The sequence below is a fragment of the Pelophylax lessonae genome (genome assembly GCF_965119305.1).
Source record: "Pelophylax lessonae genome assembly, chromosome: 1".
Lineage (NCBI taxonomy): Eukaryota > Metazoa > Chordata > Amphibia > Anura > Ranidae > Pelophylax > Pelophylax lessonae.
Window position 1 is genome coordinate 671,965,856 of NC_138768.1, and position 26,999 is coordinate 671,992,854.

The window sequence follows — 26,999 nt, forward strand, 5'->3', positions numbered from 1 at the left end:
CCGCCATCTTAAGGATATTAGTGCGGCCGACCCACGTAAAGGAGGATTTATTCCAGGACTCGAGATCTTCACGAATCCGCCGTAACAAGGGGACGTAGTTAGAAGCGTATAGGGAGTCCAGGGAGGGGGTGAGATGGACACCCAAATATTTCATGGTGGATACCGTCCACGAAAACGGGAAGGAGGACCGTAACGCCGACGCCATAGACGGGGGTATAGAGATGGGTAGGATCTCTGACTTAGAATAGTTTACCTGAAAGTTGGACACTTTACCATACTCCGAGAGTTCCGCCATCAGATTGGGCAGCGAGGTGACCGGATCCGTCACGTGGAACAGGACATCGTCCGCGTAAGCGGAAAGCTTATGCTCCGAAGAGCCCACCGTGTCCCCCTTAATGTTCACATTCGCCCGCACCCTGTAAAGCAAAGGCTCCAGGGTCAGGGCAAATAGCAGGGGCGACAAGGGGCAGCCCTGTCGCGTGCCATTTCGGATGGGGAACGGCTCGGAGAGGTTGCCATTGACCCTAACCTGGGCCATTGGGGATTGATACAAGGCAGAGATCCAACTCAGCATACGGGGACCTATATCCAATCGCTGTAGGACGGCCGTGAGAAAGCTGCAATCCACTCGATCGAAAGCCTTCTCCGCATCCGTCGACAGCAGTAGATAGGGGGGCTGGGGAGACCGGGTGCGGACCCAGTGAATAAGATGGAGGGCGCGGACAAAGTTGTCCCTCGCCTCCCACCCCAGCACAAACCCTGTTTGATCCGGGTGCACGATGTCGGGAATCAGAGACTTCATCCTATTCGCCAGGACTTTGGCAAAAAGCTTCAGGTCCGTGTTCAAAAGCGAGATGGGGCGGTAATTTTGGGGTACAGTGTGATCCCGGCCGTCCTTGGGTAGGACCGTAATGTGCGCCAAGGACATGTCCCGAGGAAGGCTACCCCCCTCAGCCAGTTTGTTGAAAAAGGCGCACATGTGCTTGTGGAGTAGGGGGAAATATCTGATATAATACGCTTTGGTGAAGCCGTCCGGACCGGGAGCCTTCCCGTCCGGAAGAGACCGCACCGTGGTTAGTAACTCGTCTACCGTGATGGGGGCCTCCAAGACCTCACGTTGGGCCGAGGAAACACCCGGCAAACCCACGGACGACAGGTATTCATCTATCTCCCGGCGCCTACGCGCCAAAGATGACGCATCCCCGCCAGGAGAGAGGTCATACAGGGCCGCATAGTAGTCCCGAAATATCGACGCCATTCTAGAGCTGTGAAAGACCGGGGTGCCCGTTGGTGTGTGCAGCTTGGCGACATGGACCGGGAGCCGGCGCTTCCGGAGCGCTCTGGCCAACATCCTGCCGCATTTGTTACCGAACTCGTAGTACCGATGTGCCATGTACCTAAGCCGACGGGTAATCTGGCGATCCAACAGTTTTGCAAAAGTGGCACGGAGCTCAGTCAGTTCCGCCAGAGCTGCAGGGTCAGAGGTGCGCTTGTGGGACAGTTCCGCACGCTGCAAAGCAGAGAGGACCCGCTGAAAGTCCAGCTGCCTTTCCTTCTTAAGCTTGGAACCCCAGGCAATGAGGGAACCCCGGACCACGGCATTGTGCCCCTCCCACACCATGCCTTCGCTAACTTCCCCTGATGCGTTTTCGGAAAAATAGTGGGCGAGCGTCTCCTCGACCCCTGAGGAGACCCGAGGGTCATCCAGTAGGTTCTCATTGAGTTTCCAGGACCAGAGCTTCGCGGATACCGGGGCCAGAGCTATGCGCAAGGTAATGGGGGCGTGGTCAGAGATCGTGATCTGCTCAACCGTGGAGTCCAGGAGCGAGTCTAAGGCACCCTGATCGACAAACAGCAAGTCGATCCAGGTGTAGACATCGTGGACAGCGGAATAGTAGCTATAATCGCGAGCGGAGGCGTTGAGCACACGCCAGCTATCGACCAACGCGTGCTCCTGGAAGGATTTGCGAAAGTGCCGTAAGAAAGCGTAGGAATGCGCCGGGGACACGTTAAAGTCCCCCCCAAGGACCAGACGACCCTCGCGAAAACCAGACAATAGCTCCAGCACCCTATCAATAAAGGAAATCTGCTGGGTGTTAGGGGCATACAACGTAGCGAAGGTGTAAGTCTGGCCCCCGATGGTTCCCTTAAGAAACACAAAACGGCCCTGTGGGTCGGTCAGGTGAGCGGTAGGCTGAAAGGGGCAGGTCTTGTGGATTGCAATAGCCGTACCCCGGGATTTAGGTACCGGGGAGTGGCTCAAGAACCACTGGGGGTACAGGTGGGTCGGGAGTTTGGGGGCAGATGCGGCCGTGAAATGAGTCTCCTGCAGAAAAACCACCTGCGCCTTAAGTCGCTTCAGTTCCAGCCACAGACGGCTGCGTTTGTTGGGGGAGCAGAGACCACGAACATTGTAGGACACTACCTTAACCTCAGCCATGATGTCAGACGCATGATCACCAGGGGCGCTGCTGCGGACACAGGGAGCCAGGCGCGGAAAAACCGGAACCTAGGGGAGAGGAAGAAAAAGAAGGGGGAGGGGGATGGAGAGGAAAAAGGGAGAGGAAAGGGAGGCAGAGAGAGACAGTTATAGAACCAAAAAAAGGAAAAAACCATGAACAAATAAACATACATTCAATGAACAACAAGGCCATGAAAAACACGGCCACCTGGGCAGTACGCCAGGCGATGGGGTCGGAGGAGGGCGCGGAGCCCACCCCCGGGCCCATGTCCAGTAACATGGCTGCCCCCTGCGGACCCCCCACTGGGGGGGGGGGGCGCCTGAGCCAGCCATGGTGCCCAAAATAGGGCAAACTCCCATGGCCCCGTAGGGACAGGGATATGGCCTACAGGAGAAGTGCAGTCAGACACGAGGAGCAGGAGCCTGTACAGCCCCCGCAAAAACAGTGCAAAAAAATAAACCGGGAATCATGAAATGAATAACGAACCCCACAAAGGGAAATAAACCCCCCCACCCCCTCCCCCAAGCAAACCAATTCCAGCAGCAGTCACAGGAAAGCCTTAGGAGGAGGCCCACCCAAACGAGAGGCAGAGAGGGGAGCGGGGGCAGACAGTCACTAGGATAGGAGTTTAGGCCTGGTCACCCCGGGGAGCCGGGCCAGGGGAAGCCCCGCCCGATCGGCGCTTGCGACCCCGAGAGCCCTTCCGAGCCCGAGCAGGGAGCCAGGGACCATTCTGCTGTGGGACAGCCACATTGAGGTCTTGACGCCAGTCCACAAAGTCCACAGGGCCCAAATCCAGGCGGGATAGAAAGCCAGGGAGATCATCTTTCGTGCGCAGTATTGCAGATTTACCATTGTGCTCCGCTTGGAGGCTAAAAGGAAAGCCCCAACGATACGTAGCTCCTGCGGCCCTCAGGGATTCCAATAGAGGCTGGAGAGAGCGTCTTTGCATAAGGGTGCGTCTAGAGAGATCCTGATAGAAAAACAAGCGGGCTCCATCAAATTCAAATAAAGGGCGTCTGCGCATCTTCTGCATGATCTGCTCCTTAATAACATAATGGTGGAGTTTACAAATGATGTCCCTGGGATTGTCAGCGTCTTGCGATGGCGGACGGAGCGCCCGGTGGGCCCTGTCGATCTCCATAGGGGCCGCCGCAGGCAAATCCAGGATCTCCCGGAAGATATCCTGTAAGGTGGGAACAATGTCTTTGGCAGCAGTCGCCTCCGGCATCCCTCTGATCCTGATATTAGATCTGCGGCTGCGGTTCTCCTGATCATCCATTTGGCAAAGGAGAGCCTCAATGCGCTGATCCTGTGCCCTAAACCGCTCCTGGAACTGTGTCAGCACAGGAAGGGAGTCTTCAACCTTCTGCTCTAGGGATTCCAACCGGGAACCCAAATGGGCTGTGTCGGTCTTCAGCTGCTCAATGTCCTGCTTGAAGGCCGTCTCCACCCGGCTAGCAAAGCGGTCAAGATCAGCCTTAGTCGGGAGGGCCCAAATGTGCTGGCGCAGATCCCTATCCCCAAGGAGGTCTGGAACGTCAGAGCCCCGGTCAGGGGAAGCGGAGGATCCCGGGGAGGGTGGGGGTGCAGTGTCACTCACCAGCACGGGCGAAGGAATAGGAGACGCTTCGGGTTGGGAGCAGCCGTCAGCCATAGGAGCAGTGGCTTCCCGCGAGTCGCGGTCCGGCGCCATCTTGGAGGGGCTTGCACGCTGGCCCCGATCCTCCGTAAAAAAGGAGCTGATGGAGGTCTTGGACGATCTCGCCGAGCCCCGAGGCTGGGACTGGGCTCTCCTGCGATGTGACATGGGGGTTCAGGAGAAGTTGGAGCAGGCTGTTCGTCCGGTTTAAGGCTATAAAAGCGGCGGGCTGCGGGAGCCGAAGAGCAGTGCGTCCTCACTCGGTCATGTCCAAGCCACGCCCCCCCTCTCTATGTTTTTAAAAAAACCTAGAATAAAACAATAAAATATTTTTAAAAAGATTTTTGTGTCCCCTGTCTTCTCTTCTCTTCTCCTCTCCCCTGTCAGCTCAGGAGTTAGCATTATGACATTCTGTAATCCCAAAAATAAACCTTGGTTAAAGTCATAAAATTATGTGATCTGTGTTGCAAAAAGATTATATAATATCCAGTGAGTCTCCATTTGTAAGAGGCGGTGTAAATAAGGTATTTTCCACAATAAAGTTACAAAAGGAGACACACTGCACATTATATATTCTTTTTACAACAGGTTACATGTTTTTACAAGGATTTTTACTAGGGCTTATATTGCAGCTATCCCCAAAAATCAGGGGTAGGGCTTATTTTCGGGGGAAACAGGGTAGCTAGGAACATCCAATTCAAAGTGTTTCGCTTATGTTTTTTTTTTTTTTTTTTTTTTTTGAATACCTACCTAGCAAAGTATGTTGTATTTTGGCTGCTTCAGAATCGGATTCTCAAGCAGTACTGTACCATCCAAGTACTCCTGAGTAAACATGTTGAATACTAGGGTAAACCCAGCGGAGGATATTCAAAGCGCTCATTTTGAAGGCCTATTTCCATACTTTTCATGTCAAGTTAAAAAGCTGTGCCACCATGCAGAGTTTGAAGTGCATTAAAAAACTGTAGACCTAGTTTTATAGCTACAAAGTGTTAAATCAGCCTGAACTGTAATGTAGACATTAAGTAATCCCATATACATTACCTATCTACACATATATGCAATGACAGAAGGCCGAGAGCTAATTAATGAGGTAATTAGTATGCACTGTTGATACAGCTGAAAGACATGATCTAAATCAAACACATTCAAATACTATACATATAACAAATGCATATACACTGAACTTCACAATAATAGTACTAAAGCTGTCACATATAATATGTGAACATTATACTTTACCCTAAATAGGAGCTGAAGACTCTGTGAAAGAACAGACTTTAGCTGTAGCCTAGCTGTTTTGTGGCCCCACAATAGACACCATCAACTACACTGCAAAGTATGACAGTGAGTGGCATTATGAAACCCAATCTCAGGTAAAAACAAGAAAAAAAAGAAGGTTAATAGCATTCTAGCTTATGGAACATGCTTTATGGATTGAGAATCTCTAACCACATGCCTTTAGGGCCAAACACTGGTCAAATATGAAGGCTTGTTCACAACATGTTCTAAGAGCTGCACTTTACCACACATGCAAGGTGTGATTAGAGCACATTTGTATTGTTTGTGCTCTGTTCGCACCATACACGTAAGGTGGTGTGCAGAAAGACACACCTCAGCAAACATGGTGTGCAGAAGCTCACAAAAAAAGGCTCAACAAAAATAAGACAAAAAAGACCTACCACCATGCAGCTAACAAAAGACTTGCCTGCTGCATCAAACTAATGCAGTCAAAAAAGTGTATACATCAGTAGGAGACACACCCAAGCAGACAAATTAAAGAAAATCACCAAAAGGGAAAAAAGTTGGACAAAAGAAACTATATAGCTTGCATTTGTAGAGCGGTAAAAATAGTCAGTTGAGCCGCTTCTTTATAACTGTGCTGTTACACCAATATGTAAGATATAATATAATGCACAGTTATGGTAATGTCTATATAATTGGTAATATTGCCATCTTGTGGTTATTTCAGTTGTTGCACTTGCCATTCTGTTTTTCCCTTCTGTGTTCCTTCCTGTCCTCTCCCATTGATGATGTATTTCCTGTTCTTGTTTCTTTATGCTTGTGAGAATAGAGATGGCCACATCTGTCTAGGCCTTCATACAATCTGCTCGCATCCGGGAACACATTACCATGTTTTGACTTGCAGATACCATCCTTCAGTCATCTGCCACATTTTGTTGTCTGCTATACCTACTGCTTGCGCTAAAACATTTGTGGATGGAAAGAAACAGTGTCTGGTGAGTTCAGCCATTTGATAACGATTGTCTGCAGTGATTGCATCTGCCTTATTCCGGCCAGGAATAGGTCTCAAGAAGGGCTAAGTCACTATTAAAACAATTGGAGTCAGAATAGTCAAAACACGTGGTAGAATTCCTACAGCCTGCTGTGTAGATGTGCATGTTTAATCTGAAATCAAGTTCAGTGCCATCCACCATCTTGTGAAAGCACATGGTCGCACAAGCTTACTGTAGGTCATCTGTGAATGTTGAAAATGATTTCTCTGCATTGTACTGTGTTATCCCACCTGTCTAAGCTGCTGTTAGTCTTCCTTAAGAAACAGTAACCATCTTTTGCAAAACTTTAAAAAAATGTCTACACAAGGTTCCGAGCACTCTTTTATCCCTGAATCAATACAGATACATCCTACCTCTGATCACACAGCTGTACATGGAGAAGATACTGCAGATATCACAAAGCAAAGTGTAAGACCCAAACGCACAAAAATACCAACACAGGAACTTAGAGAAAACTATGAAACCACAAGAGAAGAGTTCTCCAGTCATCTGTCAGTTTTGTACAAAACGATGCTCACAGACCGCAGAAACTAAGCAAGCAACCCCAAGCGCTCAAACGAGGATAATGGTATAATAATATAGAGTGCTGCTACTTAAACAAATTACATATACATAACGGAATAAAATATCAAAAGCATATAATATTTCCAGTAGCGCAGGGATGGTGGTAACCTCTCACCATCAACAAAATATACACACATATGTGTAAATAATATCAGTCTATAACAAAGCCTGCCCACATAAGTCTATCATATGGACAGGACTTATCACTAAATAAAATCAAAGTATCAAAAATATGAAGTCCATATAAAATCCACCAAGACAGCAGAATTAACACATGAGTCCGTAACTGCTAGAAAATTCTGGGATGATAGCTAGATGTGCAGATGTAGTAATGGATCACCATTTCATTCCACCACCGTGCTTAGAGGGGGAGTAAAAATGCAAACTCACCGACACTACTGGCTTAGCCACTCTCGTGACCAAGCAAACAAGCCAGATAACATTCACATCCACCTGGAAGGATCATGGATATCCACAATGATGGGTGATTCCACAGTGCTCCAAATCATGTGGAAGAAAAATAAGCTCCACTAGTGTGATAACGTCTAAAATACTTTTATTCACATCTACATAAATGATATTGCACTCACATTCCAGTAGCACATCAATCGCATAATCAATCAGAGGGGGGTGTTCACCGTTCGGGTATCGCATCCAGACTCAACGCCATGGACCGCAAGCCTTCCGGGTGCCCAGCCCCTCCTCGTACAGGATAGTATAATGACGCCGTCAGGTCACGCGTGGGCACCCGGAAGGCTTGCAGTCCACGGCGTGGAGTCTGGATGCGATACCCGAACGGTGAACACCCCCCTCTGATTGATTATGCGATTGATGTGCTACTGCCACAACAAATGTTTCAACTTCATGTACTGAAGTCTGTGGAGAAGGATCAAGCCACAAATGCTGTGCCAAGGTATGTCTAGCCAAAATATATCCAAAGGATCAACCTGAGAAAGCTACCAGGATGTATAATAGACGGGCAGAGCAACAGATCCCTGCTTAAACCTAAATTATTTGAGATCTTTGGCATAAAGGGACATGCAACACCATAATACTCTCAACACTTGTTCTGGTCGTGTATAAACCTCTGGCAGAAGAGCCGATGGGTTCATGGTCTCCCATATAAAGGCGAAGAAGGGCATACCCTTACCAACATTAGTTGAGTGTGACCAAATACCAGACAACAGGGAAGAGATTCCTACTCCAGAAGCTACATATCACCATCCCCACTTAAAACACCTGGTTACCGAGATTCCTCCAATGAACATGGATGCCAAAATCTTAGTCTTGCTGGGAAGAGCCATTCTCAGAGTACATAAAGTATGCCAGCCTGTGGATGTGACAATGACCTATATGCACAAAGACTTGATCTGGTCTGGGTGATAGTGTGTGATGTATGCTTGAATAGAATGCGCATGCTATCTGAGATGAACTCCTTTAAGACTCATGTGGTAAGAAATGGGCGTGTATCTCACTTCAGACAATGCCCTCATTATTATAAAGTAAAGGAGAAACCGCTTGACATCATCCAGGTATCTGATGTTATTCCCATTCCTTGTGATGACAACTTAGGTAGCACAGTGTTTTGTACTACACGTGATGACAACAGAATAGCCTTGTCAACAGAAAATAGAGAGTTCATCACAATAATGGACAGTGAATTCTTCAAGGATGAATCTAACAGCTGTGTTGCACCATTACCTCTTCGTGCTGCAAGAGCTAGACTTCCAATCGAAAACAAGCTTTATCCAGATTCAACTCACTTCAGCGAACACTAAAGAACAGGTCTGAAATGAAGGACAACGCCATTGCCTTTATGAAAACATCCTTGACATTGATCAGGCTGAGTCAGCTCCACCTCTTCTAGAACATGATGAGTGCTGGTACCTGCCTTTCTTTGGAGTGTATCATACAAAGCAAATCAGGGAATTGTTTGACTCCAGTGCCAAGCATCAAGGCGTATTCCTGAATGATGTTCTCTTCACTGGTTGTAACCTAACCAACAACCTTGTAGGAATACTTATGAGGTTCAGAAGAGAGCTGGTTGCCATAACTGCTGACATTGAACAAATGTTCCATTGCTTCATAGTAAGAGAAGACCATAGGAACTTCTTAAGGTTTCTGTGGCACCGTGACAACAACATAAACAATGACGTGATGGAATACCGCATGAAAAAACTCGCCTGCTGTTGCAACATATGGTCTACGGAGGACTGCTCTTGCTGGTGAAAAGGAGTATGGCGCAGATGCTCGACACTTTGTTGAGAGAGACTTCTACGTGTACGATGGACTCCAATCCTTACCCACAGATGAAGAAGCCATAGACCTGCTCTACATGACTCAAAGTATGCTTTCTGAGGCTAACTTTAGACTCCATAAGATTGCCTCAAACAGTGCTGCTGTGATGAAAGCCTTTCAGCCTGGTGATCATGCCACAGGATTTAGGTATTTAAATCTGGAAAAGGACATGCCTCCTGTTCATAGAAGACTGGGCTCATGGTGGAACTTATTAAAAGACACTTTCGGCTCAAGTCAGCACTGCAGACAAGCCATTCACCAAACGTGGTGTTTTGTCATTGGTCAACAGTCTATATATGATCCACTTGGATTTGTGGCTCTCATCACCATACAAGGTAAATCCCTATTAGGACAGCTATCAAAGACTATTCAAGATCGGGATGCTCCACTACCAACAGACAAATATTCAAAGCGGGAGTTCTGGAAGCAATCCTCTACATGCCTTAGATGGAATTGACATACCACACTACTACGCTTCAACTTCCCTTGCTGCAAGTCAGAGAAATGAGACTCACGTCTTCTCAGATGCATCCACTGAGGCCATAGCAGCTGTAGCCTACCTCAAGTTAAGAGAATCTCACAATCAAACCCATGTAGGGATTCTGTTTGGCAAAGCTAAGTTAGCACCTAAGCCTAAACACACAATTCCCAGGCTTGAACGTTGTGGGACTGTGCTAGCCGTAGAAGTTGCAGATTTTATACTGCGTGAATTAGACATTCAGACAGAGGACATCAAATTCTACACAGACAGCAAGGTTGTTTTGGGCTATATATACAATCGGACAAAACGTTTCTTTGTCTATGTCAGTAACCGTGTAGAAAGAATCAGAAAATCCTCAAGGCCTGAACAACTCTCATGTTCCATCAGAGTTTAATCCTGCAGATCATGCCACCAGACCAATGTCTGCAAGTGTCTTTGAAAATACTTCTTGGTTAACAGGACCTGAATTCCTGCTGGATCATACAGAAGAAACTTCAGCTGAAGTCTTCAGTCTTTTAGATCCTGACAAAGATCCAGAGTCCCCAACCATTCTTACTCCAGCTACTCTTCTTACCCAGAAGCTTGGGTCTGTTCCTGTTCCACCTGGAGACCTAAAAGCAGGGAACTTTTACCGTGAGCAATGGAAGCGAGTACGACACCTTGCCAACTGCTTCTGGAATTGTTGGAAGATGGAGTATCTTTTTCCTCTGCAAGGATGCAGAAAATGGCAAAATATGAACCCTAACCTGCAAGTTGGAGATCTTGTTCTTCTCAAGGACCAGCAAGCTGAAAGAATTGAATTGCCCATGGGACTCATTGTAAGGACCATGCCTAGCGATGATAGTATGGTACGCAAGGTAGAGGTAAAGATTGCCAGACAAGAAACTGTAAAGACTTTCCTCAGACCCATTACAGAACTTGTTTTTCTCTTGCCTTTTGGAGACTGAACTTCCCTGCTGGGTTTGTTGGATCCAGTTTCTGACACAAGAAGAATGTGCCTTGGACTTTTTAGTTATTGTTGCATATATATGCATGTTTTTCTTTTGTCTTTTAGGTGTTCAAGACAACCGCAAATTGCACCATTTTTTATTTACATTTGCATAACTACTGTTATGATTAACATAGTGGTATTTACAAAACCAAACAAGGAGTGTGGTGTTACACCAATATGTAAGATATAATATAATGCATAGTTATGGTAATGTCTATATAGTTGGTCATTATACTGCCGTGTTGTGGTTATTTCGGTTGTTGCACTTGTCATTCTGTTTTTCCCTTCTGTGTTCCTTCCTGTCCCCTCCCATTGATGATGTATTTCCTGCACCTGTTTCTTTATGCTTGTGGGAATAGAGATGGCCACATCTGTCTAGGCCTTCATACAATCTGCTCGAATCCGGGAAGACATTACCATGTTTTGACCTGCAGATACCATCCTTCAATCATCTGCCACATTTTGTTGTTTGCTATACCTACTGCTTACAATAAAACCTTTGTGGATGGGAAAAAAATGGTGTCTGGTGAGTTCAGCTATCTGATAACAATTGTCCGCAGTGATTGCATCTGCTTATACAGGCCAGAAATAGATCTCAGCAAGGGATACGTTACTATTACAACAGTTAGAGTCAGAATAATAACTCCCCTACTGCCCCTCCCCTTCAGCTGTGAAGGCAGCCGGACGGGGATGTTCACATGCAGCATAAAATATTCTCCTGTCAAGTTCTGTGGGCAGTACCTCCGTGAACAGAACCCATTCAAGTAAATCATGCCACACCGCAACTGCGAGCCAAATGCTATCCCTACTGAAAAAGACCTTTCGGTTGTCTTAAAACCACACAGGCATTCAGAAGTGGTAGTATTACTTCCTGAATGCCTGTCAGCCATATCAGACTGGGAGTTTTAAGGTCAGCATTCTGAAATTAAAACGCAGAAATCTGATATTAAAATTTAGAATTGTGAGATTAGAAGTCAGAATTCTAACTTTAAAACTCAGAATTCTAACTTTGAAACTCAGAATTCTGAATTTCAAACTTGGTCAGAATGATATAAATAAAAGTTAGAATTGTGAGTTTTAATTTGGAAAAAAAAACAAAAAGAATTGTGAGTTTTAAAGACAGAATTCTGAGATTAACTGTCAGATTTCAGAGTTTCAAAGTCAGGATTCTAAAGTTACAAGATATAGATAGAGTACTTTAGGACATAGAGCCCAGTACAAGTTTTAGTATAGTTCAGGGGTAGTGAATTAAAATTCAAGGAGGTGCAGTCACTAAAATGTTTTCCTGGCCGAGGTCCAGATCCCAAATCTGTGCCATGAAAGATTGTACACATTTACTTTCTTTTTTTGGCACAAACTGGTTTTCTTACTGGTTTTCTCCACACACTCTGGTAATACTCTGTAAATGTAATGTCCCTAGTAGTGTTCCCCCTAACATCAGGTGCCCCTACCAGAGTAATTCATTACATGGTGTGCCCCCATCAGACAACCAGGGCCGGGACAAGTGGTAGGCAGGAGGGGCGGCTGCCCTGGGCACTGTGGTATCATGGGAGGTGAGGGGGGCACCACAAGGGGCTTGGGGGTTGAGGGCATTTGTGTTAAAAAGGGGAAATTGGGGGGCGGTAGGGGGCAGAAGTGTTCTAGGGGGGCAGATTTGGGGAGGTAGGAGGTGGTGATTAGTGAAGTAAATCGCACGATTTTCGTGCGTTTTTGGTGGATGCAGTCTAATTTGACCCCAGTTTTTTCATATACAGGGATGGAGACCATAGCATGACCTGCTTGTCTCATGTAAAGTCCCAAATACTTTATGAAATTAGGGATGGAGGCACTGAGCTATACAGGCAAACTGCCTCATATAAAGTCCCAATCTGTGTTTTACACTGCATCCGCCAAGGGATTGGAGGTGTATGCTTCTCAGCTGGTCGTTTTCAGTTTGTACCATCTTAAGAACATTGCTATTAGAGCATTGAGATACCATACCAGTCGTGGATGGAAGTGGGTGGGGGAAGTTTGGGCTGCTCCCTCCCACCTGCTTCCTATCCACCCATTGGCAACCATGTGCTCCCAGAGTGGAGACACTTACATTTAAAAGTGTTAGGGACTGCAGCTATAAGAGGGTGCCGTGTCGTGGCTCTGCAGCTTACATATGCGTTTGCAAATGCGTGTCAACTAAACCCCTGTTCTTTATGTATATTGAGACAGGTCTACCTGGTTGGTGGCAGACTGGAGGGTGAGTACATCAGACTGGGGGCTGGCTGGCTTCCATGCACCTCTTTTAATCCTTTTCAATTCGTTTTTTCCGATACAGGGATGGAGACGCTGGGCATACCTGCCGGTGTCTCATTTAAAGTCCCACATAGCCCACATTGTCTATGCAACTAGGGATGGAGGCACCTCGCCTACAGGCTGGTGCTTCATTTAAAGTCCCACCGTGCGATTTTCATGCGTTTTTGGTGGATGCAGTCTAATTTGACCCCAGTTTTTTCATATACAGGAATGGAGACCATAGCATGACCTGCTTGTCTCATGTAAAGTCCCAAATACTTAATGAAATTAGGGATGGAGGCACTGAGCTATACAGGCAAACTGCCTCATATAAAGTCCCAATCTGTGTTTTACACTGCATCCGTCAAGGGATTGGAGGTGTATGCTTCTCAGCTGGTCGTTTTCAGTTTGTACCATCTTAAGAACATTGCTATTAGAGCATTGAGATACCATACCAGTCGTGGATGGAAGTGGGTGGGGGAAGTTTGGGCTGCTCCCTCCCACCTGCTTCCTATCCACCCATTGGCAACCATGTGCTCCCAGAGTGGAGACACTTACATTTAAAAGTGTTAGGGACTGCAGATATAACAGGGTGCCGTGTCGTGGCTCTGCAGCTTACATATGCGTTTGCAAATGCATGTCAACTAAACCCCTGTTCTTTATGTATATTGAGACAGGTCTACCTGGTTGGTGGCAGACTGGAGGGTGAGTACATCAGACTGGGGGCTGGCTGGCTTCCATGCACCTCTTTTAATCCTTTTCAATTCGTTTTTTCCGATACAGGGATGGAGACACTGGGCATACCTGCCGGTGTCTCATTTAAAGTCCCACATAGCCCACATTGTCTAGACATTGTGCTACCTCACTGAAATTTTGGAGCTTTGTCACAGCTTAAAAAAATGCCTGTGTGAGTATTTTTATCTTTACCTTAATGAAAACATCCGCTGCAACAAGTTAATGAGAATGCTAACACCCACGAGGTGTTTCGTCCATGTTAACTGTGATATTCCTAGCCTTCTGCTTGGCTGGCCCAGCCATTCCGCTGCCATCAGAATAGCATAAAATGCTTGTTTAAACCATATGGGGATTGACCAGCTTCAAAAAAACTTTTTTTTTCTAACGCCCATAAGTATGAAATCTATATATTTTTTTTTGACCATGTACTCTCATAAAAAATGGAAAACAACTACCTCCAAACAAAAAAACTTTACTTTTTGCATTACAGCACACAATGGCCAATGTCTCATCTGTAGAATGGACCTGATTTTTGCCTCTAGACATGACATTTCTAACTGATCACATTTATAATAAAATCCTGTTTGTATACATTACATTTATTCATTACCTTTGCCATATACATCTTGTCTAAGAATAAGTTGAGGAAGAAAACATTTTGAGGTATAGTGTAGTAAATGACACATACCTCCATGTTCCCTTTCCAGAGATTTCTTCTACAAAGTGCATTTCCCTGTCAGCTGTGCTCCCAAATCTACTGCCCTTTACCGGCAGATAATTACATGTCAACTCCATAGATGTCTATGGGGATTTCACTGATAGCCGGGTCATCGTAAAGCAGCAGACAAGGGAGCACAGGTGCCATGAATGGCACTTTGAAGTTCTCTAGATTTGGCAGCACAGAGGTAAGTATAATTTATTTCACTAAATTTCCAACATACAAACAGTCCAGAGATCGATTATTCCTAGACCTGCACTAAAATTATTATTTTTAAAGAACAATATTTAAGCTTCACATAAAAATAAGAATGCCATGAATTGTATGGTACTATGGTACTTCTAGACAGCCTCAGTAACTAGTTTACATATATTGTTTTAGCATTGCCTTGGAAAAGTATTTTTAAATATTGATTGGGTTTATGGGTATGTTATGGCCCCAGGCATCATGTCTAAAGGTGCTAAGACATGCCAGAGAAATAGCAAGATCCCTGTCACGTACCTGATAGGAGACTGATATGATGAGGTTGACCTCTCATTTCTCCAGCCCTGGCCTCACTAAGAGTGGAACAGAGGGTACCGAGGACAGGAGGAACTAGAGTGCCACCAGATGTTGATAGGAGAACTTGCAGCTGGAGTAGGAGATCCTGGGAAGCAGGTGGACCATCAGGATAGGAACAGTAGCTTAGCTTAGGAAACCAGCAGAGATTAAAGGGGCACTCCACTTGTGCTGTAGGTTCAGGACACATGACTTGTCAGAACTCTCAGTGAATGCAGAGCAGGTGCAGTGGACAGCCAGACGAGCACTCAAGTAGGAAGGACAGCCAGGATCGGAAGTAGAAGCATGGTCACAGGAATAGCCAGGGGCATCAACAGGTGGGCAGCGAGGTACCAAATCATAAACAGAGCCCAAGTCAGGAACAGAGCCAGGGTCAGGGATAAAGCAACAAATCAGGATTAAAGCAGGATCCAAGATCAGGTCAGGGGAAAGGCAGGTCAGCAACGAGAGAAACACACAGGAAGAACGCAAAATGCAGAGAACAGCTGAAGGACCAGTCAGCATTTAATCATGAGTAGAAGCATCCTTAAATAGCCCGTCTGGTGCCAACATGCACTATGTGTGTGCCGTGCGCATGAGTGCGCCTAGTAACTATTCTGTTAATAATTCTGCGTGCATGCGCATTTTTGCAAGTCAAACGTCTCTTGGGCATTCTCTGACAGTACCCCTTTTCAAACTGTCAAACTGTTCCTTTAATAAAAACATTGGCATGGAACAATGTCACATACACACCACAGCATGAAAAAGTACATAGATAACAAAAGTACAAGTACAAAATACACGAGAATAATAGACAAAAGGTAACTCCTTCCTACACAAGGGCCAGTGAAGGCTTTCCCCCAGCAGTTATAGTAAGATAAGCCAGACAAGGTGGATCAGCCAGGTCAGCCAGAATCAGCCGTCCAAGGCTGCTACACTCTGTCAAACTTTTTAGGGCAATTCCAAACTATATACATTAACTTATACAGTGCAAGAACCGCATAGATGGAATTTTCCAACGAGACCACTGGGGAGTGGGGGGAGGGTGTTCCACTTCAAAATAACTTCCCTCTTGACATAATATAAAAGATAAGAGATTAATATTTTTGTATATCTGGGTCATTGCTCGTCATCCAAGATAACCAACAGCGCCCGAGCAAGGGAGATTATGGAAAATTGTTATCAAATACTTACCGGCATTTTCTTTTCCTGGCCTATCCTCACGTCAGCACACAATGGGTTAACACCTCCTCTGGAGCCCACAGGACCACCTCTTCCTAGCTAAATAGAAAAAAAAAGCCCCCACTGAAGTGTTCGATAACCTAGCCTGCGACAGGCCACTAGGGAGGGAGTCCTGTGCTGATGTGAGGATAGGCCAGGAAAAGGAAATTAAGGTAAGTATTTTATAAGAATTTTCCATATTCCTGGCCCACCTCACGTCAGCACACAATGGGATATAACTAGGTGAATAAATGGCTGGGAGAGAACACATGAAAATAAACATTCCAAGACAATCCAAGAAAATCTGCCAAAGACAAAAATAATTTATATGTCTCGTCCCAAACTTTACAGAACTTGAGGGAAGGGAGGGAAGGGAGATGACCAGTGGTGGGTTATATGTTTTCTGGAGTGTTTGCGTTTAGGGCCTTTGCGTCTAAAATAATGCAAAACACCATACTTTGCATTCCTTGAGTATTCTTTTAAAAATATGTCTCACGCTGCCCCCTCCTACCTTTGCTAGTCTTCTGTGCCACTGACAGGTGTGGGGAGCTCATGCAAAAAAGTAATATGGAAAAAAAAAAATCATAATTCTCTCACCAAGAAAAAACAGGCACCCTGTACCTTTTAGACACATCTGCTTTCATCTACTTACTTCAGAAGCAGCAGTAGGTGAGGCCAGGCAGCCCTTCCAGAGGCAGACAGGAGACACAGAATCTGAGACAAAACCAGTCTGGCTGTGTAACCCCCAGGGACACAGTACAGTACAGCAGGGGAGTAAACAGCAACAAGTCTTTATCTCACAGAAAACTGGCAGCACTGCAGAGAGAGGAGAGAAACCAGTTCCTCTGCTGGCTTCATGACAGTGTAAGCTGCTGCTTGGTGACTGGCAGTCACTACCCTGCGCCACCATGTCTCCCCGCCCCCTGTGACATCATCCACTGTCGCTCTCAGACCAAAGACAAAGGCAGGTGAGCAGTGTGGCACGCTGTCTATACAAGAAAGGAAAACCCCCAATGGTGACATTGCAGAGCTTACGAATACCACACCTGTAGAATATTTGTGCTATTTAACCACTTAAGCCCTGGAAGATTTTACCCCCTTCCTGACCAGGGCCTATTTTGCGATTCGGCACTGCGTGACTTTAACGGATGATTGCGTGGTCATGTGACGCTATACCTAAACGAATTTGATGTCCTTTTTTTCCTCACAAATAGAGCTTTCTTTTGGTGGTATTTGATCACCTGTGCGATTTTTTGATCATGCGCTATAAACAAAAAAAGAGCGTCAATTTTGCAAAAATAACAATATTTTTCAAAATTTTTATATGAAATTCCCAAAAAAAAAAATGTAAAAATCAAAATTTTTTAACATTTTCGGCCAATTTGTTTTATGCTACATATGTTTGGTAAAAAAAAAAAAAATCGCAAAAAGCGTATTTTGATTGGTTTGCGCAAAAGTTATTGCGTTTACTAACAAAGGGAAAGATTTTTGTCATTTTTGTTGTTTTTTTTTTAACGCGTAATGGCGGCGATCTGCGATTTTTTTTGCGGTACTGCGACATTGGGTCGGACAGATCGGACCCTTGACTGACATTTTTGACACTTTTGGGGTTACCAGTGACATTTCTACAGTAATCAGTGCTATACATATGCACTGTTACTCGGAAATTATACTGGCAGTGAAGGGGTTAACTTTTTTGAGAGGGAGGGGTGGTGTGTGTCCCTAGGGGCGTGATTCTAACTGTGATTGGCTGTGGCTTGAGCTGTAGGTACAGTGATCAACGGTCCTACATAGTAGAACCGTATGATCACTGTTTCTACACAGGGGAGAATGACAGGCGGCTTGGTTACATCAGCCGCCTGCCTTTCTCACTCTGCACCAACGATCGCCGAGTGACCGGCGGACATCGAGTCCGCCGCTCACACGCGCGGGGGGGGGGGGTCGGTGACCACGCGGGAGCGCGCCTCCGGGGGCGCGCGCTCGCTCCCTAGACCCTCACAGGCTAGCGACGTAGATCTACGTCACTCTGCCTGTGAGGGGCTGACTGCCGACGTAAATAGTTGTGCGGCAGTCGGCAAGTGGTTAAGCAACATTGCCCGCGACCCGGCACAAAGGGCACCCAGTTTCAGGAGGGTTTACCATCCAATATTCAGAGTCTTCCAACTCCATGAGAGGCTGAACATGGAGGAGTAGGTTCGGCAGGGGGGGATATACTTGCAGCAACCAAAGTATGTACCAACTGCAATCTACAAGTGGCCTAGAGCATGACCAAAAAAAAAAAAAGAACAGTTCCATGGGGGAGGGGCTGTCTTTTTTTTAGCTAGGAAGAGGTGGTCCTATGGGCTCTAAAGGAGGTGTTAACCCCTTGTGTGCTGACGTGAGGTGGGCCAGGAAAGGGAGGGTCAGCTGTAGACAGAAGTTAACTACCTCAAACACCTTTATCCAGAACTGAGCCACCCTTGGACAGCTCCAAGACAGTACCCCTTTAAAATAAAATGAGATGATAGACAACTATATTACTCTGTCAAATAATGTTCTGTAGTTTGCACTCCACTGGCTTTCCTTTAATGTTTCCATTTTAACTTATAAACTGTAGTCATACTTAGACAACACACTACCCAAGGAACACATGACTGATTTCTCACTTTGTGCAAGTCCCGCCCTTTTCGTCACATGGTTAATCGTGAAAAAAAACGAAACAAGAATGTAATGCTGGATTACTAGAGGCATTATTCTGTCTGCTTTACATGCACACTTAATAAAAGGGATATTGTGTTATGCTTCCTGAGCTACAAAATGTCTTGTGCCCTCTCTCAACAGCTTTTGCACAACCTTCCCATTATAGTTATTTTGCTGCAATTAACTATAACAGTCTACAGGCAGTTAGACTTGGGAAAAATAAAGATAAAGGTAACCACACTTTGCAAAACATAACTTTGTGCTGACCTAGGTATCAAATCCAGTAAAATGTACCTATCACATGTCATCAGGTAGTCATTTGATTTAAAGTTGTGTTAATTAGCTGTAATTTTTTTAAGTAATTTTATTCATAAATTAAAGGGATAAAAAGGGAAATTTGTTTTTGCTTAAAAAAGCTTGCTATGGGGGCACCCAAGCAGGTTGGCTCTGGAGCCGCTGCTCTGTGTGTCCACTCAACCACAGAGCGCAGCTCAGCCCTGCCACCGCTCTCTCCTCATTCGCTCACTGGCTGTGATTGACAGTAGCGGGAGCCAATGGCTACTGCTGCTGACTCAGCCAATGAGGAGGGAGAGACCCATGCACAATGCTGACCTGGGATTGGGCTCAGGTAAGTATTAGGGGGGGGGGCTGTGCTGCACACAGAAGTTTTTTTATTTTCATGCCTAGAATGCATGAAGGTAAAAAAAAAAAAAAAAAAAACCTTCAGCCTTTACAACCACTTTATTCCATAAAATAACAATAATTTGTAGCTAGTGCAAAGTAGATATCTTTGATTTGTATTAAAGCTATTTTTGACAAACAGAAACTGAACCATAGTATTCAAGTATAATGTTTATTTTATCCACTGTTGTCTAATGAATAAAGATTATAGATGAAAAAGAAATTAAATATAATGTGGCAAGGATGAGTTAAGAACCTAGTTTAGTCAGGTGGGTTCAGGCTAGGATCCTAGCTTGTTCCCAATGGCAACCTAACACCTTACTGATTTAGTCCCTCTAAATTTGAGAGCCCTATAACGTAAAATGTAGATAAAAGAGTAAACAGACAGGACAGAAGCTGCAAAAGGAGGCATTGCTAAAGACTGATTGGCTGTGGGCAACCTATGTGACATCTGGCAGTCATTCTGAACAAGCTTTTAGATATACATGCACATTTAAAGGGATCCTAATGGGCCATAACCTTCAAAGATATCTTCATCTCAAATTAATTCCATGACATGTCTGTCTAGACATAGCCATCTTGTGGTAGACAATTGTAAATGCATCTTACCTTGTGTTGAGCTTATTTTCCTCTTCTAATGTGGACAAGCGGTGTTCTGTAATTAAATTTAAAAAATGTAAACACCCATATACAGAGAATTAGAAATAGGCTAAGTATGCTCCAGGCATAGAGATTCCTCATACTCAAATTTGTGAATGAAACAAACTAAAATATACAGTTAGTTAACAAGAATTGCATCTAGTTTTTGCACATACGATACACTGAAATGTCCGGGCCAGAGAAGCCAGGATCAAAACTTTGAGATCCTGCTTCTGCTTTCCTACCATACATACTCAGTAATTTGAATTCTACAATTTTGCAGGCTGTTATTGGGCACTAATAGCTTCACTCAACATCCTATCACAGAGGTGCCTACAGTAATGTGAAGGTTTATTTACTGACATTCAAGAGGACATTTCTATGCTCATATTTATCAGAAATGCTTTAAAAAGCAAATTTTAGATGGAAGGGGATGGAAGGGACTGCATGTAATCAAAGTAAGTTGGGTGAGTTATATTCATACAAAACCATTTACCAAACCCCTCCTCTTGCCCTGCTTATCAGATTTTGGAACGAAAATGCAAGTGTCTTTTGATATTGCTGTTCATATACCAGATCAGCCAGGGATCAGCCATAAAGAACAATGGCCAACTCTGTTTCTAGCTTGGCACATGTTTCCAGAATGTAAACTTTCTCCATGTAAAATTGTTTCAGATTATGCTAAGATATACACACTGCCCGGTTTGAACAGGTTGCAAAAAGTTGGATTTGTCTGAGGTCTGTGCATGCATCTCTTGTATGATGACTAAGGTGGAGGGGAAAATAGTACTTTGTATGAAAGTGCATCTACTGTTTAGAAGGACAGATTATAGTAGAATTAACCTGCAACCGTGAAGTACCTCTGCTTGTACAGAAAAGCAGTAAATGCCTGGTGGTTAATAGGTGGTCAATAAATGATGGAAGGTAATTGGTGTCAAATAATCTTTTGAGGTCTCTGTAAAGCACCACACCAATCCCTAATCTTGAAAAGTGGCTAGTTGTGACACAATTTTATCCAGGGGTAAATGGTCAACTCTCAGTGAGAGCTAATATGAGTTGTCTCTTTTAGCTGTGGTATTACTAGACTTTTTAACCAACTGCTTTGTGTTGAGTGTCTGTTACCGTTCATGGCTGCCCTACTGGGAAAGATATACATATGTGTTAGAGAGTCAGTGAGAAGACCTAACTTTGTTGGAGAGCCAATGAGTACACCCAGCTCAAACTCTGTTAAAGACCCAGTGAGTTCATCCACCTCAAACTCTGTTGGAGAGCATGTGAGTATACCCCCTCAAACTCTGTTGGAGAGCATGTGAGTATACCCCCTCAAACTCTGTTGGAGAGCATGTGAGTATACCCCCTTAAACTCTGTTGGAGAGCATGTGAGTATACCCCCTCAAACTCTGTTGGAGACCCAGTGAGTACACAGGATAGCCATTGAGTACACAAACTTCAAAGTCTGTTGACGAGCAAATGACTATAACCACCTCAAATTATGTCCAAGAGCCAATTAGTGAACTCACCTCAAACTCTGTTGGAAAGCCATCGAGTACACTCACCTCAAACTCTGTTGGAAAGCCATCGAGTACACTCACCTCAAACTCTGTTGGAAAGCCATCAAGTACACTCACCTCAAACTCTGTTGGAAAGCCATCAAGTACACTCACCTCAAACTCTGTTGAAGAGCTAATGAGTACATCAAATAGAATTCCTTTTAAAGTGGTTCTAAAGGCTCAATGTTTTTTACCTTCATGCATTCCTTGCCAGGAGTGCCGGTGAGGGAATGGAGAAGAGGAGGATCGGGGCTGCTCTGTGCAGAACCAGCCCAGAGCAGGTAAGTATCACATGTTTGTTATATTAAAAAAAATATGAAAGCCTTTAATATCACTTAGTGTGTTGCACTATTGCATCTTCATAATGAAAATCATATAAATTCAATAAATCATAAGTCCATAAAAAGTGACAATAGTGCACATATCTGTGAATTATAGATCCAAAGGTGCGTCAACCTTTACATGCTTCCACCAACTTGTGCTGTGAATATCTCCACCATCAATATACTCTTACCAGATTAACTGACCCTGCTGTACAAAGGTCAAATCACATTAATCTAATAAATCCTGAAGGTTGGTGGCTCAGAAGAACTTTGCTGCATTTGGAAAATGACAACTTTTATACGAAGGAGGACTGCTGTCATGACGAGGCAAAATCTTCTATGTTTCCAGTATTCACCATATGCCACTCAGTAAAAGGGAAAGGAAGAGAGCATGTTTCATTCTATAGAGCATCTGCGGAGGGTTGCCGGAATAGCCAGCTACTCTGGCAACCCTCCGAAGACATTCTATGGAACGAAACATGTCAGTGCAGGGTTAGTAGCAGTGACGTCATGACACGGGCAAGGTTTGGCATCTTTGCGCCTAATGCTTTTATGCTCATACAAATTGTGGGTATATTTTTAATTATTTAAAAATTTAAACAGATCTGATTTTACTACACCAAGGGGCTCTTTTGTCTTTCCTTTTACTGATTGTGTCAGGGTTAGCACATGCAGGTAACCAGCAAGAGTGATCAGAACAGTTGGCTGCACTTTAAGGAATCAGGACCCAGATTAAATAAGGTTAAAAAAAGTTTATTAAGCCAAATGACACACTCCTAATACCAACAACAGTAAACCATAAACAAAGTAAGTGAAAAATAAACGTGACAGTGCAAAACCCAAAATAATAACCTAACTTACTATATACAAAATGGAGGGAGCACTCATGAACAAGACAGGACAGGGACAGGAGACAAGGGGAGCATGAAGCCAGGTACTGGGAGAAGGAAGCAGGGTAGAGGGAGCAGGTCTTAGGATCAGGGTACAAGAATGAGGAACGGATCAGGGTCAGGTGGGGAAGCGGCTTGCAGGAAGGAATACTGAACCCCTGAGCCTCAGTTATGGTCGGGCTTATATACCCCCAGCAGTCCACATCAGGTAGGTGCAGCCTAATTCCCTCTAGCTCACATGTGTCAAACACAAGGCTGGCAGGCTGAATCTGGCCCTCCAGGCCATTTCATGTGGCCCTTGCACCCAGAGGAAGTGAGATGGGAACAGCCTGTGAAAGACAGCTTATTCCTGTAGCTTCTGCATAGTAAGCCCCCAAACCCTGCACTCCTCAACACTGCACTCTCTATGTAGCGCACCCCTGGACTCTGTATGTAGTGCTCTCCTGAACTCCACACAAACCGTACCCCTGGTTTTTATTGCCCCTTTAAGATCCTCCCACGGCGTAGTTGAGATCCTGCACCTATTCTCTGAAAAAAAAAGCCCTGCACAAACTTATATAAACTTACAGATGCAACCAGTACATGTAACCATAATGCTGATGTGGCCCAAAATGAAAGTTTGACCCCCTGGTCTAGCTGCTGGAAGACACCCGCTGGTGGCCACCAGAACTACGCCCTTCAATTCCAGGAACAACAGTGCCACCAGCAGGTGACCCAAGTAATGACACAGGTCCTGACAGAGTGGCATATGGTGACATAGAGGAGTTTGCCTCGTCGTGACAGCAGTCCTCTTTTGTATGAAAGTTGGTGTTTTCCAAACACAGCAAGGTTCTTCTGAGCCACCAGCCTTGAGGATTATTTGAGTGCCGTGATTTGACCTTCGTACAGTGGGCTCTGTTAATCTGGAAAACGCAAATTAATGGTGGAGGTGTTAACAGCACAAGTTTTTGGAAGCATGTGAAGGTTGATGCACCATTGGATATATAGCTCACAAATGGATATGTGCATTATCACTTTTTATGGTCTTATAATTTATTGAATTTATAAGATTGTCCTTATGGGGATGCAATAGTGCAACACACTTAAAAGGAATTCTATTTATTTTGTACCAAGGTGTTAAGGTATTTGTGAGTGCAGCAGTTGTTTTTGTGTTCAAGGATTTGTGTGATACACAAGTATAGAACTTTAATAACTAGCTCTATTTTCTAAGTTCATCAACCTCAAACTCTTCTGGAGATCAACCTCAAACTCTTCTGGAGAGCCAGTGAGTACACCCACTTCAAACAATGTTGGAGAGTCAATGAGTACAACCACCTCAAACACTGTTGGAGAGCCAATGAGTACATCCACCTCAAACTCTGTTGGGAGAGCCAATGGGCACATCCACCTCAAACCTATGTGGGAGAATCAATTTGCACATCCACCTCAAACTCTGTTGGAGAGCCAATGGGCACATCCACCTCAAACTCTGTGGGAGAATCAATGATTACATCCACCTCAAACTCTGTTGGTGAGCCAATGAGTACATCCACCTCAAACTCTGTTGGAGAGCCAATGGGCACATCCACCTCGAACTCTGTGGGAGAATCAATGAGTACATCCACCTCAAACTCTGTTGGAGAGCCAATGGGCACATCCACCTCAAACTCTGTTGGAGAGCCAATGGGCACATCCACTTCAAACTCTGTTGGAGAGCCACTGAGTACTTCTACCTCAAACACTGTTGAGTTGGGGTCAAAGAACTCATTGTTTTTCATTTACTAAAAATTCTGCATTGTACCAAACCATAATGGATAACAGAAAATAAGGACAGTATCCTTTAGAACAACCTAAAACTTCATGAAGGGGTTGATATGCTGAAGGATTTGGAGACTCCTGGTCTATATGGTAGAATTTCATGAAGAAATTGGTAAATAAAAAAAGAAATACCTAGCTGTAGTCTGCATCCAGTGTAGCACAAATGTGATAAACTGCATAATTTAATAAGCTTAATGTTTTGTGTGCAGATGACAGGTGTACTTTAATTACTCCTGACATCATAGTAATGTGTATGAACATTCATTTACTAGATAGATATATTGGAAATGTGCTTTGTGTGTTTTTTTTTTTTTTTCTTGTTTTTTCTTCTTAGAGATTCAGGTTATGAATCAACAGGAGATACTAAGTGCTAAAGTTCTATGAGCAATAACTTGCCATAAAGCAAAGTACCTGCAGCACACCATGTTATCTTATTATCTGACAAAGCAGAATTATAGGTCTCTGTAGAGATAAACAGTATAAAAGCACATACCTAAGAACCAAAATGAAAATAATGAATCCATAGGAATCAATGTAGAGGGTGAGAGAAATAGAGCACTCTGAGAGGACATGAAAAGTGGTTGAAATGTAAGACATACTATTTTTCTTTATGTTGTTCATCCATTTGTCAAGATCTTCCATCTCGATTTCCATTACTGATGGGGTATCGTCTTCAAAGATAGGGCTAGGACATGAAAATAAATAAAAAATGTGTTTATTCTGAATAATTCATATAGAAATCTACAGGGGTCTTGAAATGATTTAGTTCTATGTCTTATCAACTGTAAATGCTGCATCAAGCAGAGGAAAAGATGCTCATACAAGAACTACAAGAGAAGAACATTTAGCTGTACATGTGAAGCTATATAAAGATATGACCTTTTCGTGAATCTACAAAATCCATGTGGTACTGTAATGGCATACAAAGTCATGTTTCAAGGGATGTACTTATTATTTAGTGCATATCACACATAGGTGTGCGCAGCCTAATGCATTAGGGTGTGCACACCAAAGCTCAAACACACACTACCGATCACTCACGATGTTCATTCAGAAAGGGAGGAGGCCGGCAAATTATATATTTACCGGCCCCTTTCCCCACTCATCCTAAAACATCCCCAAAGCAACAGCCGGCTGGAGAGGAGAGGAGAGGAGAGGAGAGGAGGGAAGCCGGAAGAGCTGTGGGGGTAAGAGGGATGGGAGCCAGGGCAGTAGGGGGAATCTGTGCTGCACAGGGTGATCAGGGTGTGCCTGGGCACACCTGGCACACCCTGGCGCACGCCTAGAATATCACATGAGCTCCTCACAGGCTATGGACCATAATTCTGACTTCTTTCTCGCACAGAAAAGATTTGGGGAGTTGGAGAGAGAATTCCAGCTTGGATGATTATTATTACATCTATGTTTTATGTCCCAATGTTAGCTATTCAGATTGTTTCTGATTCTTAAGTATAATTGAAAGCAAGTTTTCTTTCTTAGGCTAAAAACATTTTCAGCAAGTATGGAAAATGCTTGTGGACCTTGCCTAAATTTAAATGTGCCTGGAACTGCCTGTGCAATGAACTGTTATCCTAAGCAATGGTATCAACTTTCCCACTTACTTTTTGTGATCTACAAAAAGCCTCCTTCCTAGGTAATATGAATGAGTAGAGGAGGAGGTGTTCTGTAGTCCTAACACAGTCTAACAAAGCTGCTCCACTGTAGATATAGTACAGTGATTGAGTGTCATTGCTACTGGCAAGAGCATCGGGTGAAAATAAAGAAAAAAGACTGAAAAGGAAAAAAAATGAATGCAGTCACCACATCTAAGGATTGCTAATCTGCAATATATTTTTGTTATTGGATATATATATATATATATATATATATATATATATATATATATATATATTATTATTATTATTATTATTTTTTTTTTTTTTTTTTAGGGGTCTATGCATAAAAAGTTAGCTTAAAAAGTAAGCATAAAAGTTAGTTTAACTGTTCACCCTTTCTATACTGGATGTTCACCTGACTTCTTAATCCATTGCATCCCAGTGTGATTCATGAGCTGCCTTCCTCATATACTTTTGTCCCTATCTCTTTATAAAGCTACATATGCCAGTAGAGGTGTACTGGCTACATTTGACAAAGTATGGGGAGACTGGGTGAGTGATGCATCTACTGCATCAGAGTGAAAGCTGTCTCTCTTTGCATATGCGGTTCAAGTGTTTATCAATGCCATAAAAGTGC

At 44.2% G+C, this 26,999-nt stretch overlaps 1 protein-coding gene across 2 annotated transcripts in view; it reads right to left on the minus strand.

Moving 5' to 3' along the window:
• The window catches only part of TMEM154 (transmembrane protein 154), an 83,810-nt gene that overhangs the window by 21,710 nt on the left and 35,101 nt on the right, over nucleotides 1-26,999 (minus strand). For both annotated transcript variants that reach the window (XM_082244073.1, XM_082244072.1), the window contains 2 exons: nucleotides 25,367-25,452; nucleotides 20,178-20,223 (listed from right to left, as the gene is read on the minus strand). In XM_082244073.1, coding sequence (XP_082100199.1) covers nucleotides 20,178-20,223; nucleotides 25,367-25,452 — 132 coding nt within the window. The remainder of the gene's footprint in view (nucleotides 1-20,177; nucleotides 20,224-25,366; nucleotides 25,453-26,999) is intronic.